Consider the following 12,956-nt stretch of genomic DNA (forward strand, 5'->3'; position numbering starts at 1 on the left):
TTTCTGAATGTCTGACCCTTGGTATTCTGGCTGCTTTTGTAATATTTGCCTCATCACCTTCTTTCCTCCTGGTATGGTTTTTTCTTTCATAATACAATCCACGAGTAGGTAGAAGTAGAGGGAAGTAGAAAAGTGAGACTAATTTCCAAGTTAAAAAACGCAATTAGGAGTACTCTGATGGACCTTTACTTTCTCATTTGAAAGCCTTTAAACAGTAAAAATTTAGACTGCATGTTTCTTGAATGCCATTTTAATTGTCATCAACATTCAACAAAGTATACAATGGGTATATTCTCTTTGGATCATAGTCTCTTTACACAGGTGTCTGTAATGATGGATTTTTTTTTTTTTGACAGGCAGAGTGGACAGTGAGACAGAGAGAGAGACAGAGAGAAAAGTCTTCCTTTGCCATTGGTTCACCCTCCAATGGCCGCCGCAACTGGTGCACTGTGGCTGGCGCATCGCGTTGATCCGAAGCCAGGAGCCAGGTGCTTCCTCCTGGTCTCCCATGTGGGTTCAGGACCCAAGCACTTGGGCCATCCTCTACCGCACTCCCGGGCCATAGTAAAAAGCTGGCCTAGAAGAGGGGCAACCCGGACAGAATCCGGTGCCCCGACCAGGACTAGAACCCGGTGTGCCAGCACTGTAGGTGGAGGATTAGCCTATTGAGCCGCGGCTCTGGCCTAATGATGGATATTTTAAAAATACGTTAAAAAACCTCTCGTCCTTAGCTATGTTCTGTGGATAATTCCAAAAGTGTAACAGGTCTCCCCGTCTTTTCTCTCAGAACTGCATCTGCAAATGTTTACTGGATGTTTTTCCTGTTATACTCCACTTTGTAAAATCAAAACACATCGTTGAACAAAGCACTACATTCTTCTGATGACACTGTATTAGTAACAACCCTGGTTCTGCTAGTGAACAACACTTAAAATGAGCCACAGTGTTGCTCCCTCCTCTTCATTTCACCTGTAAACTTGATGGGAAGCCAGACCCAGGATGTTCTGTTTCCTTCTTTCCATTACTGATCTATTTCCATTGCTCCAAATTCAGTCTCATTACTATTTTCCTAGGCAATACCCAACTGATCTTCTACCCTTAGTCGCTCATAGCTAACACAGCTCAATTAAATTTTATAAAATAGTTAACAATTCTGTCTTCTCAATTAAAAAAAAAAACCTAAGTGGCACCTCTTTGTCTATTTATTCCTTGAGAGGAGAGACACAAACACAGAGTGTTCCCAGCCTGCGTTCACTTTCCAAATGTTCACAAAGGCTACACTAGGAGCCAGGAACACAATCTAGGCCTTCCACATGGGTGACTTCAGCCATTACTACTGCCTCCCAGGGTCTGCCCTGGTACGAAGCTGGAGTCAGGAACTGGAGCTGGGAATCAAACCTAGGCACTCTGGTGTGGAACACAGGCATTTAACCACTGGGGCTAAAGGCAAACTCTCTTGTTCAAAGTTCTCAGGACTTTGCAAAATACTTCTAACCTATCCTCCTAATCTGTTAACACCCAGCGCTACCCTGCTTCAGTTCATTGTGGGAAATAAATCAAGCCAACTGATTTTTTCCATTTATAATTTGCATTTACCTACTTACATACTTTTGCTTCTTATTTTCTGGCTAGTGTCCTTGTCTTGGCCCTTTCTTTAACCAACAATGCTTATTTTCCATCTCAGTTATTGCCATATTTTGTTAGTCTTGATTCAAACAACCATGCATAATTTCTCTCCCTTTTTAATCTCTATTGCTCATGTCTCCACATTGGCAATTACACTGGTGCTGTAGTTATTTCTGATTTGTTATATAACCTGCTTTAAAGTGACTACAAGTCTCTTGAGTATAAGGATTGTGTCACTTTTTGATTCCCTGCAGAATTTTGCACATATGAAAGATACTCATATAAACATTTGCTAAAGACAGATCTATAGTTGAGAGTATCTAAAATGTTGTTCTTCTGCCCTATATGGTATATTAAAATTCTCAGTAGCTTCCACTGCTCACATTTAATAAGTCACTCCTCAAACCACATGCTTTCTATGCTACTTTGAAAGAAAAGATGTTTCATAATCTCATGAAAAATTCAGCAAAATTTTAGTCTTCCAGGATTTATTTTACAACATAAAATGGTATTATTGAATCATAGTTAATCATAGTTATACTATCAAAAGGTTTTTGCAATGAAATTTAGATTCATACAATAAAAATATTCCCCTAAATCATAATTGTATGCAACATAATTTTGATTATAGGTTGAATCTGAAAATAATAAAGTTACTAGTATAACAACACCAGTTCATTTTTTTAAAGCATAAGTCATATCTAACTGAGGCTTCTAAGGACCCATTTTTCTTTGATTGAGATTATTTTCTGATTACAGATTATGTCATTGTAGAAAAGACTAGTTACTGTAAATGGAACAACTTTCTATAATCAATAGCTCAATACTGGATGAGTTTATAATATGATATTGGTTCCAATAATTTACATTTCCAAAGTTTTTTTAGTAAAATTGCAGAAAATTTCAATTTATTTTCCAATGACAAATAAATTTAGTTTGTTATTTAAATAAAGCATAAATATGCAAAGTAAATAGACATAGGTTTCCAGCTGTGATATAATACTAACAACCAAAAGGAAAAAAATAAAAAGTTCAACAGTATAAATTTCAATGTAAATTAATCTATGGAAAACTGACTGAGATACACATATATATCTTAAAATTACAACAGGTGATTTATAACTATATATGTTAATTCACAAGCTGAAAGAACAATGGTTTAATCTAACTACATAAGATAAATAAACTAAAATTTCATTTTTTAATTTGATTTACCTATAAAAATTAGGTTATCAAAGAAATTCCTAAGGCTAGATCAATATTGGATAATGCACTGAATAAGAATAAAGTTTGAATTGGATAGACAGGTTGCTTATTTTATTATATGGCTAAAAGTGTCTGGAAATAAGATGGAATTTTCTGTAACTGAAACTTTCAGTTACTGCTATTGTGGTTCTCTGTGGCTTAATTTTTAGATATTGGGCAGGTTAGACAAAAGGACTGGAATGTTTCATTTTAAAGGTTCTAGTAATATGAGCAAAAATAGAAATATCAACCACTAAGCAAGGCCTACTATGTGACAGGCTGTGATGTAATACTTTATATTTATAATTTCAATGAATTCACACAAGAATTTTGAAAAATATTATCATCACAAGTTCAAAGAGGTGAAATGACTTTCCCAGTATGATGAACCTAATACACGGTAGAGTCAGGCCCTGTCAAAAGTCTAAAGCTTCCTGTTAGATAGCTCTAGACAGTGTTTACCTCCCATGTCGGACATTGGAAAACTGACACCAGAAGTTTAACCGTATCACCAATTACTCCTGATCTGTACAAGGACGGTGAAACAACAGAAAGGCACAGAGCTGTGCAAATTCTCTATAAACAAAAATGAGTTCGGATGCTTTCAGAGATGCAGGACAGTACAACAGCCTCTGCTGCTCTACGACATCTAGCAGTTTGAACTACAAATATAGTTGCTTTTATTTTCCCCATTGCCTCCTGGATCCATGTAAAACAACTAGCAGCCAAGGATCTCCACCAAACAATTCTTCAGCAGCACAAGGACTTGAGTAAAACATTTAAATAATATGGAGATATTCAACACATAAAACAAAGTTATAATTGGGCAGGCAAGCTAAACCATTAACTGAATAAGCATGACTTGTAAAAGCACGCAGTACATACTTTTATTAAATTATATCATTTATAAATGTGAATTAAAAAAATATAATTCAGTATGACATTTTTACTAATTTTAAATCTCTTATTTTTCCTATGAATGTGGCTTTACACTAATGACAACTGAGTATATCACATACTCACTATCAAATAAATGCCTTCTATCAGTGAACTGAGGTAAGACTACAATTTGGAAATGCTAAAATTAGTATCCTGAAACAGCCCAACACCTAAGTTTGCAACATGCATAAAAAAGATAGTCAAAGTCGGTGAACTCAAGGGGCTTTCATAGCCTAGACAGCTCATGGCAAGAGTCTCGGGTGATTGCTGATGTCATAAATAAGAGTGCCAATTGTTAAATCAACAACGGGAGTCACTGGGTACATGCTCCCCACGTAGGATCTCTGTCCTTAACGTGTTCTACTATGAAACTTAAAAACAACACTACTGGTCAAACAATATCCTATACCTTGTGCGGTTGTGTGAGTGCAGCCTGTTGAAATCCTTGCTTAGTATATACTAAGTTGATCTTCAGTACATGAAGGTAATTGAAAATGAAACTCGATGAAGGGCAGGATGGGAGAGGGAGTAGGAGAGGGAAGGGCAATGGGAAGGAGGGAGGTTGGGGGGAGGAAGCCACAACAATACAAAAGCTGCACTTTGTAAATTCACATTTATTAAATAAAAAAAAAACCTATATAACAAACAAACAAAAAAGAAACAGAAAAAAAAAGAACTTAATACTTTATCCTTTTAGTGTTTTTTATGTTCTACTTAAAACTATTGGTTGAACTCTGTAATTAATACACAATTACTCTTAGGTGTTTAATTAATGCTATAACTAGTACTCAAATAGTATTTTACACTTTGTGTTTCTGTGTGGGTGCAAACTGTTGAAATCTTTACTTAATATATGCTAAATTGATCTTCTATATATAAAGATAATTGAAAATTAATCGTGATGTGAATGGAAGGGGAGAGGGAGTGGGAGAGGGGAGTGTTGTGGGTGGGAGGGAAGTTATGGGGGGGGGGAAGCTATTGTAATCCATAAGCTGTACTTTGGAAATTTATGTTCATTAAATAAAATAAAATTATAAACAAAACAAAACAAAACAAAAAAAAGATAGTCAAGGAATCTATAAGATAACAATATTGGGAAGGTGAGTTACAGGGACAAATCTAGTTATCTCTAAGATAGCAATGAGTAGAATCATCTGTAAGCAGTAAGTACTCATTTCCTATTCAATGAAAGGTAGCAGAAATTTCTGACATCACAAAAATGAGTTAAAAAGAAACCCAGCTTTACATATATTACATGAGATCTTACTTTTATATTTTGCGAAGTGTCATTTGTCCCCCCAGGAAATCAAATATCTGTTTTGATCTGGATATAGTGCAAAGTAAATGTGTGGATATATTCACTCTGCTTTCCTATCAGATAGAAATACACAGAAAGTGCCATGGAAGAAGAAATATTTCTCAGCTTATTATCACCAAAAATATAAATATGATAATCTTACAGGAGAGATTCATTGCAATAAAATAATTTACTTTTAAAATATTAAAATTACTATTAAAATATCAATATTTTAAAAATATAAATGAGTTTATAGTTCAAAATACACTTCCAAGGCTTTTTTCGTAATATCACCATTTTTAATCTTATAATAAAATTCTGTTAAGATACTAAGTCTGAGAAAGCCAAAGAAATATATTATTTTGGTTTGCTTGATTACATATTATGATTATTTTACAAATTATATAGAATTCTAAAGTTAATCCTTAAACATTTTAGTCTTTATTTCCAATGCAAATGTAGTCTACAGTAATTTTAAATCTTCTGATTTGCTTATTTGTCTTCCAATTAGAGAGAATTTAGTCACTTTGGACATTTATTAATTAAGTTATATACTTACCTAAATCAGGCTTTAGATCAGTGGGCAAACTTAACTTCCTTGACATCTTTGCTGAAAAATAAAACGCAGTTTTAAAATTCTGAAGACTATTTGATTCATACTTGTTAACACCAACTGACTTCCAAGACAGAAGTGAATACTTTTATGACTAAATCTAGATGCTAGGATGATTAAATCAAAATTAATAGTATTAGGGGTGGAAAGTAAATCTTACTTTCAACTTGTTAAAAGTTTGTACTTACTTGATGTCATATTTTTGCATGAAGCTCTTACTTCAAGGAGCCTTTTAAATTCTAACTCATAATTATTCTTATGCTTAGAGGAAAGGGTTAGGCTTTTCTAAGAGAAGTAATCAGTCTTCCTAGGAAAGGTGTTGCAGTTAAGGGCAACAGAAGCATAAGACTAAGTTTAGGTAAGTGACAGGAAATTCTTCCAGTTCATGGTGTTCATAACTATCTGGCTCATTATTTCTTAAGTTGATGTCTAGAATATAGGACAAACCTATTCTATAATCAGATCAAGGTATTTTATTATATCACAAAATTATCTGTCTTAATCATTACTTGATATAAGTCAATAATTCTATTTACATTTCACTGAAAAACAAAAAACTAAATCCAAAATTACAGTATTTATATAAAATGTAAACTACAGGTATTTTTGTGGTATTAGAAAGGACAAAAGCTAATAAACAAACTTACTGGAATTCACTTTCCATCCTTAAAGTCAGTTTTTGTCTTACACTAGTAAGTGATTTAAAGTTAGGAGTTGTTTGACTATATATCTATTATGTTAGTGGTAATGCATGCGTAACAGAATAGTGCATCCTATGTGAAATTTTAAAAAAAGCATTTCTTTGTTAATACATGAATGCATACACTGGGTTAAACTTTGGACTGTTAGGAGATATTTAAAGCACAGACCCTGCTAGTCCATAAGGGCGCCATGTAAACAAAGAGAAATCCAGTCATAGTATATAACTTCCAATCTAAAAAAATGACAAATCCATTGTTAGGAAAGAGGCATTAGGCAGATTGGGAAAGGACTGGGGGAAGAGGACATCAAGTTTTGACCTGTAAACTTCCCTAATTCGTACCCTTGAACAAATAACAATTGGTCAAATATATGTATCAGTTATCCCATCTTCACCTATTGAAGTGAATTAACTTCATTTAAAAGAATAAAATATAAAACCCCAAATAGTCAAACAGAATCCATTTAGTGGATATCACAAACATAGTTGCTATCATATCTGGCAGTCAATATGATTACAATTAGAAGGCATTTTACCCCTAAAGCAATCCCCCAAAAGCAATATTAAGCAATATTATTCAGAGGCTTTCACCAGTATCATAGGTACAACGTACCTAGACTAAGAAGTATCTATATAATGTGCACAGTATCTGAAGTAAAAAATTCAATTTGGCACAGTCAAAATATCCCCTTTTAGTGGCTGGCTTTGTGGCACAGTGGATTAAGCTGCTGCCTGTGATGCTGGCATCTTATGAGTAAGGTTCAAGTCCTAGCTGTTCCACTTCTCATCCAGCTCCTTGCCTACATGCCTGGGAAAGCAGTGGAAGATGGCCCAAGCACTTGGGTCCCTGCCACCCACATGGGAGACCTGGATGGAGTTCCAGTCTCCTGGCTTTGGCCTGGCACAGCCCCCGCTGTTGCAGTCATTTGAGGAATGATCTATGTAACTATGCCTTTAAAATAAATAATATCAACCTTAAATGATAAATAAATATACTTTTAGAATCAGATGATGCAGATGCCACTTCTCTAGACCTCACTACCATGATTTTGATTAAGTTATTCTAAATCTTAGGACCTGTGCTTGAAGATCTCAGTAAGCGAACATTCTGGTTCTGTACCACTGGTGTAGGGCCTGAAAGGGCTTTCCAGTAAGCTCACAGAAGATGCTCACACTTCTGGTCTGTGGACCACAATTTGAGAAGCAAACTACCAGGCCTATATACAGCTTTAGGGTAAAAACCACGACAAATGAACCCTAATATATAAATACACTAAGTCTGAAAAAAAAATCACTCTTTGAACAAGCTCCAATATCCTAAGTAAGTACTTTAAACCCTCAAGATTTTTGATATTACTTAACTTCAATAATTCTTAAACTTCATTACTCCTATAGAATAATTTTGTCTAGCATCGTAATTTTTTATGTAAAAGCATTGAATACAACTAACAGCTTTCAAATACTTTCAGTTGGCCTAAATCCAACATTTTAATACTTTAATATTGAGAGGTTGAAATCACAAATAAAATGATTGGAAGATAACTTGAATAGAACAATTTTATACTAAGTGTCACAAGCAACTTTTAATTATAGTCTATTATTTCCACCTGAAAGACTGCAATTGGAGATCCACAATTCAGTCAGCACATCAACCACAATATTCAAATGAGAGATATTTAAGCATTATCACTGCTATGTTCTGATGCAATTTTAAGCAAGCTCCTAGAAATGATAAATAATGTTAAAAGATTAACTTTTGCTGTTTGGTGTTAATCCTGACCATCAAGTAATATTTTAAAGATAGAGAACTAAGAGTTTTGTGTACAGAGAAAAAATTTTGCTATATGTAGAGGTATCACATGTATCCTGAGACAAAGGGATCCCTTTTTATTCATTAAATATTATTTGGAACATGCTAGTAATGCACCAGTGGGCAAGGATGGACTTCCTGTCCACCAGGAGCTACAGCCAATAGGAGGAAAAAACTCAAATGCTAGGCGGTAACTGCTCATGGTGGCAAGCACAACACCCTGATTTGAGTATACTGCATTTATACCTCTTTCAGTCAGAAATATTTATCTGGGACTACGGAACCTCAGACAAAGTCAGCAAAAGACTTTTTAAGCATTTTTCATAAACCTATATGCTCTCTAAACATTTTGTTGTTGGTTTTTCTTTGGATATAAAATTTATATATAAGCGGGGAAACGTTAAATTTATATTCACTGCTGATATATCCACCTGTGTAACTCACTTAGCAAGATACAGAGCATTACAGCCACACCCTAAAAAGTCACACATACTTCCATGCCCACAAATAAACACGCCCTAACACTTTTTCATCAGAAATCAGTTGTGCCTGTTCAGCAACTCCATACTGATGAAATCACAACACACTCTGTGTAAAATATCTCACTGTGGATGATGCTTTTAGGGTTCTTCCCCCAAATACTTTTAGGCTTCCATTCATTTTTTCAAGGCACAGAATAAGAATGAAAAAAATACACACTCTCTTAACTAACGGACTGAGAAGCATACAAGGTTAACTTTTTTTTAATGGGTATTTTTACCTTGCCTTTTCTTTTAAATTATGTGCTCTTCAAAGAAAAATTAGAAACCACAGAAACAGAAAAAAAGTCACTATTAATGGCCACAGCCAGAAGTAACATTTTTATATGCTCTGCTAGTCACCTTTTTGAAATCCACTTTTCTTTATACAGTTGAGATCAACTATACAAATCTGTATTCTGTATTCTGCTCTTTTTCACTCTTAAAGCACTTTCTTATGTCACTATTATGGTATTTTAATAACTTAAAATTTAATTATGGATGCTTATAGGCCATTTAGATATTTTCCAACTTATACAGTAATACAAGTGTACAGAAATATTTGAATATATTTGGATTATTTCCTTAGAACAGAAATCTACAAGGGAGAATGCCTGTTGACTCCTCCAACTCCCCTCCCCAAGTTGTTCTAAAGTATGTCTTGTATGTCCTTTTTTAAAAATGGGCATGTAAGCACAGTACTTCACAAACTTCTATTTAGATGCAAAGAAAGCAAAAACATGCACAACTTTGTCATGATGAAAAAGTCTTCGCTCACAACTCAGCCCCTCAAAACAAGAAGCTGTGCTATGTTCTTACTGTGTAAATGTAGCTGGGCAATCTGAATTCAGATAGATCAGCACCTATCTCTGAATGTAACTTGTCTGTTTTGTATGGATGCTTTCAGAGATGAGAACAACAGGGAGTGAAGGAAGGAGCTGAGGGAAAGAGAGGTAAAGGATATAAATCATGGAAATTAAAACTCTTGCTCAGATGTATAAGTAAATGGTTTTTCTTTGAATGAAGAGACAGCTCTCTGAATGTCTGCAATGACAGGCAGAACCCTTAAGTATTAAGCAAGGATTTGTCTTGAAAGGCACAGCTAATGTGAGGTGTGATCATTTAACCTATCATGATTTTTACTGAAACTGAATGTTCTTGTTTTTTCACTGATTTCATAGGCACACATAGGTATGCCTCAGATAGCATTGTTGGCTAGACATAAAGTCACTGCTGACATTTACAGATTTTAAAAACCTTTTATAGGGGCCAGTGCTGTGGCGCAACAGGTTAAAGCCCTGTCCTGAAGTGCCAGCATCCCGCATGGGCACCGGTTCTAATCCTGGCTGCTCCACTTCCGATCCAGCTCTCTGCTGTGGCCTGGGATTGCAGTAAAAAATCTCCCAAGGCCTTGGACCCTGCACCCACATGGGAGACGCAGAAGAAGCTCCTGATTTCATATTGGTAAAGCTCTGGCTGTTGCGGCCATCTGGGGGAGTGAACTGGCAGATGGAATCCACCTCTCTCTGTAATTCTTTCAAATAAAATAAATCTTTAAAAAAAAACCCTTTATAAAAATTTTAAAGAATTCAAACAATGCAGAACACTATCCGTTTTTTAATTATCATCCAATATTCCACCCACCAGAAATAACCATTGAGATTAGCTGAAAATTTTTATTATCTATTTTTACATACAGATAGTCACAATAAAAGTTTGCAGAAAACTGTAATACTATATCAGGGTACTTTAAAAAGTTCATGTGAAATGTGTTTTATGAAAAAATCCTAATTTTTTTGCACCAAAATAAAATTTTTAAAAAATCCATTTTACATTAACTTTCTGAAATGCTCTATGACTAAATACAATAAATTTTTACTTCCCTTAAACGTAAGTGACACTAAATGAATTTTACTTACTATAAAGACCAAAATACTCTAAGGAAAATAAAACACATTATGAGAAACATTCAGAGGTTAGTCATTTTTATAACTGTATTTCATATTAGATAGATTGCCTCAGCCATAATCAGAAAAGTGGCCTGCTCTTACTTCAAAAAAACATTCCTTCTTCTTAATTTTCACTAGTTACATTACTTTTAATAGTTCCAAGTTTTACAATACTTACATTGTATAGTAATTTGCAAAGGCTTAATATTGGTTATATATTTAAATGATTTTAAGCTCAACACTAGTCTTTTTTTTTTTTCTTAAACAACGTTGCATTACTTTGCTTCAGTAATTGAATGAATTTCATCATGAAATTTTTTAATCAGTCCTTTATTCCTTGGATTCTTTCATGGTCAGAGACATCAACTGTCTTTGTACTTGAAGGCTACTCATCTGTTTTCTAGTTCATTGATCTGTGCTATCTGTAATTTTTTTAAAATTATTTGACAGGTAGAGTTGTAGACAGAGAGAGAGACAGAGAGAAAGGTCTTCCTTCCATTGGTTCACCCTTTCAAATGGCCGCTACAGCTGGTGTGCTGCGCCCATCCGAAGTCAGGAGCCAGGTCCTTCTTCCTGGTCTCCCATATGGGTGGCAGGGGCCCAAGGAGTCGGGCCATCTTCCACTGCCCTCCCAGGCCACAGCAGAGAGCTGGACTGGAAGAGGAGCAACCAGGACTAGAACCCGGTGCCCATATGGGAAGATAGCCCACAGGCAGAGGATTAACCAAGTGAGCCATGGCGCCGGCCCAATCTGTGCTATTTGCTATTTCATTCCTTCCACTAACTTGGAATTTATTTTGCTCCTATTTTTTTTAATCTTATGATGGACTTTAAAAGATCACTGGTTTAGGCTGGCACCATGGCTCACTAGGCTAATCCTCCGCCTTGTGGCGCCAGCACACCGGGTTCTAGTCCCAGTCGGGGCGCCGGATTCTGTCCCGGTTGCCCCCCTTCCAGGCCAGCTCTCTGCTGTGGCCAGGGAGTGCAATGGAGGATAGCCCAAGTGCTTGGGCCCTGCACCCCATGGGAGACCAGGAGAAGCACCTGGCTCCTGCCTTCGGATCACCGTGGTGCGCCGGCCGCGGCGGCCATTGGAGGGTGAACCAACGGCAAAGGAAGACCTTTCTCTCTGTCTCTCACTGTCCACTTTGCCTGTCCAAAAAAAAAAAAAAAAAACAAAAAACCACTGGTTTAAAACAGTTCTTCTCTAATATAAGTACTTAAAGTACAGCATGCATTTCCCAGGAAGTGCCTCAGTCCACATGGACTTCCAGGAATTATTCTGAGCAGTTTCTTTTCTGTAGTGCACGTCTCAAGAATTCCAGGTACATTAGCAACACACGATTCCCATCACTTCCTCCTAGGATGGTAAGGCTGTAACTCTCCTTGGTGCAGCAAAACGTTCTGTGGCAGAAAGCTGGGGAGACTGAGGCTCACCTCAGAGTTCTTCTTTCTCTCAAGGATGACAGTCTGGCAATGCTGTTGTTCAGTTCTTGGAACCAACAGGCTCATATATTTTGACCAGTTTTATTCTTGCTTTTTGTGGAAGGTTAGGTCCCAGACTATCTTTCCATTTTTCTGATTTCTGGAGAATAGTTTTTTATAGTCAACCTCCTTTACGGTAGGTTCAGAAGAGGAAGATTCACTTCTGGAGAACCTCTGTCAGCCCTCCCGGCATACACCCCACCCTCTGGTATAATTTTGTGATGAGGGAATTGCAGACTTTAGTCAACAATTTTTGGATGCTCCTGTTTTCACTTTTCAGCGGTCTCAGAGGCACCTGCAAATCCAGATACTCACTAGCTCAAACTTGTGTTTGTGCCTTGAAGTTACTAATTTTTCCTTGTGGCCTTCCAACTGCGGCCACATGATTTCAGTGAGTTCTCAGTAACACAATGTCTCAGTTTTCTTTTCTTTAACTGTGGATTCCTTAATTCTTGCGCACTCAGTGTTGTCTTTGTTTTGAAATCCTTTCACACCGGACAATATACACTAGCTCTTTTTCTACATTCTGTCTGCAGAAAGCATGAGAATGAGCAAAAAGGTTTTTTCAATCAGAGGAAAACTGGTGTCAGGTATGTCTAGGCAGGTTGTTAATTGGGCCTTTGATCTGTCTTCTTACAAACCTGAAAGATGATATTATGCTGGCTGGATGAGTAAATGATAAAGAGCTGCAACTGCTTTGTAGAAATCATGAAGTTAAGACTAATCACGACGTCTGTAGTGCCATGCTTCAATACCAAGGAAGATATATGATGC

The 12,956-nt window shown here is 36.2% G+C and overlaps 1 protein-coding gene across 12 annotated transcripts in view; it reads right to left on the bottom strand.

The window, feature by feature from the left end:
- The window catches only part of STXBP5 (syntaxin binding protein 5), a 225,685-nt gene that overhangs the window by 37,319 nt on the left and 175,410 nt on the right, over positions 1-12,956 (bottom strand). For 8 of the 12 annotated variants that reach the window (XR_011388464.2, XR_011388463.2, XM_008263624.5 and 5 more), the window contains one exon: positions 5,667-5,717. Coding sequence is in view for 6 of the 12 variants with exons in the window: in XM_008263624.5 (XP_008261846.1) it covers positions 5,667-5,717 (51 nt within the window). In the remaining 6 variants the exon portion in view is untranslated. Of the gene's footprint in view, positions 1-5,666; positions 5,718-6,589; positions 6,655-12,956 lie in introns of all 12 variants that reach the window. The other 4 variants (XR_016233648.1, XR_016233652.1, XR_016233651.1 and 1 more) reach the window with 1 other exon arrangement.

This window comes from Oryctolagus cuniculus, chromosome 5, assembly GCF_051225735.1.
Source record: "Oryctolagus cuniculus isolate XC-2025 breed Fujian yellow rabbit chromosome 5, ASM5122573v1, whole genome shotgun sequence".
Classification (NCBI taxonomy): Eukaryota; Metazoa; Chordata; class Mammalia; order Lagomorpha; family Leporidae; genus Oryctolagus; species Oryctolagus cuniculus.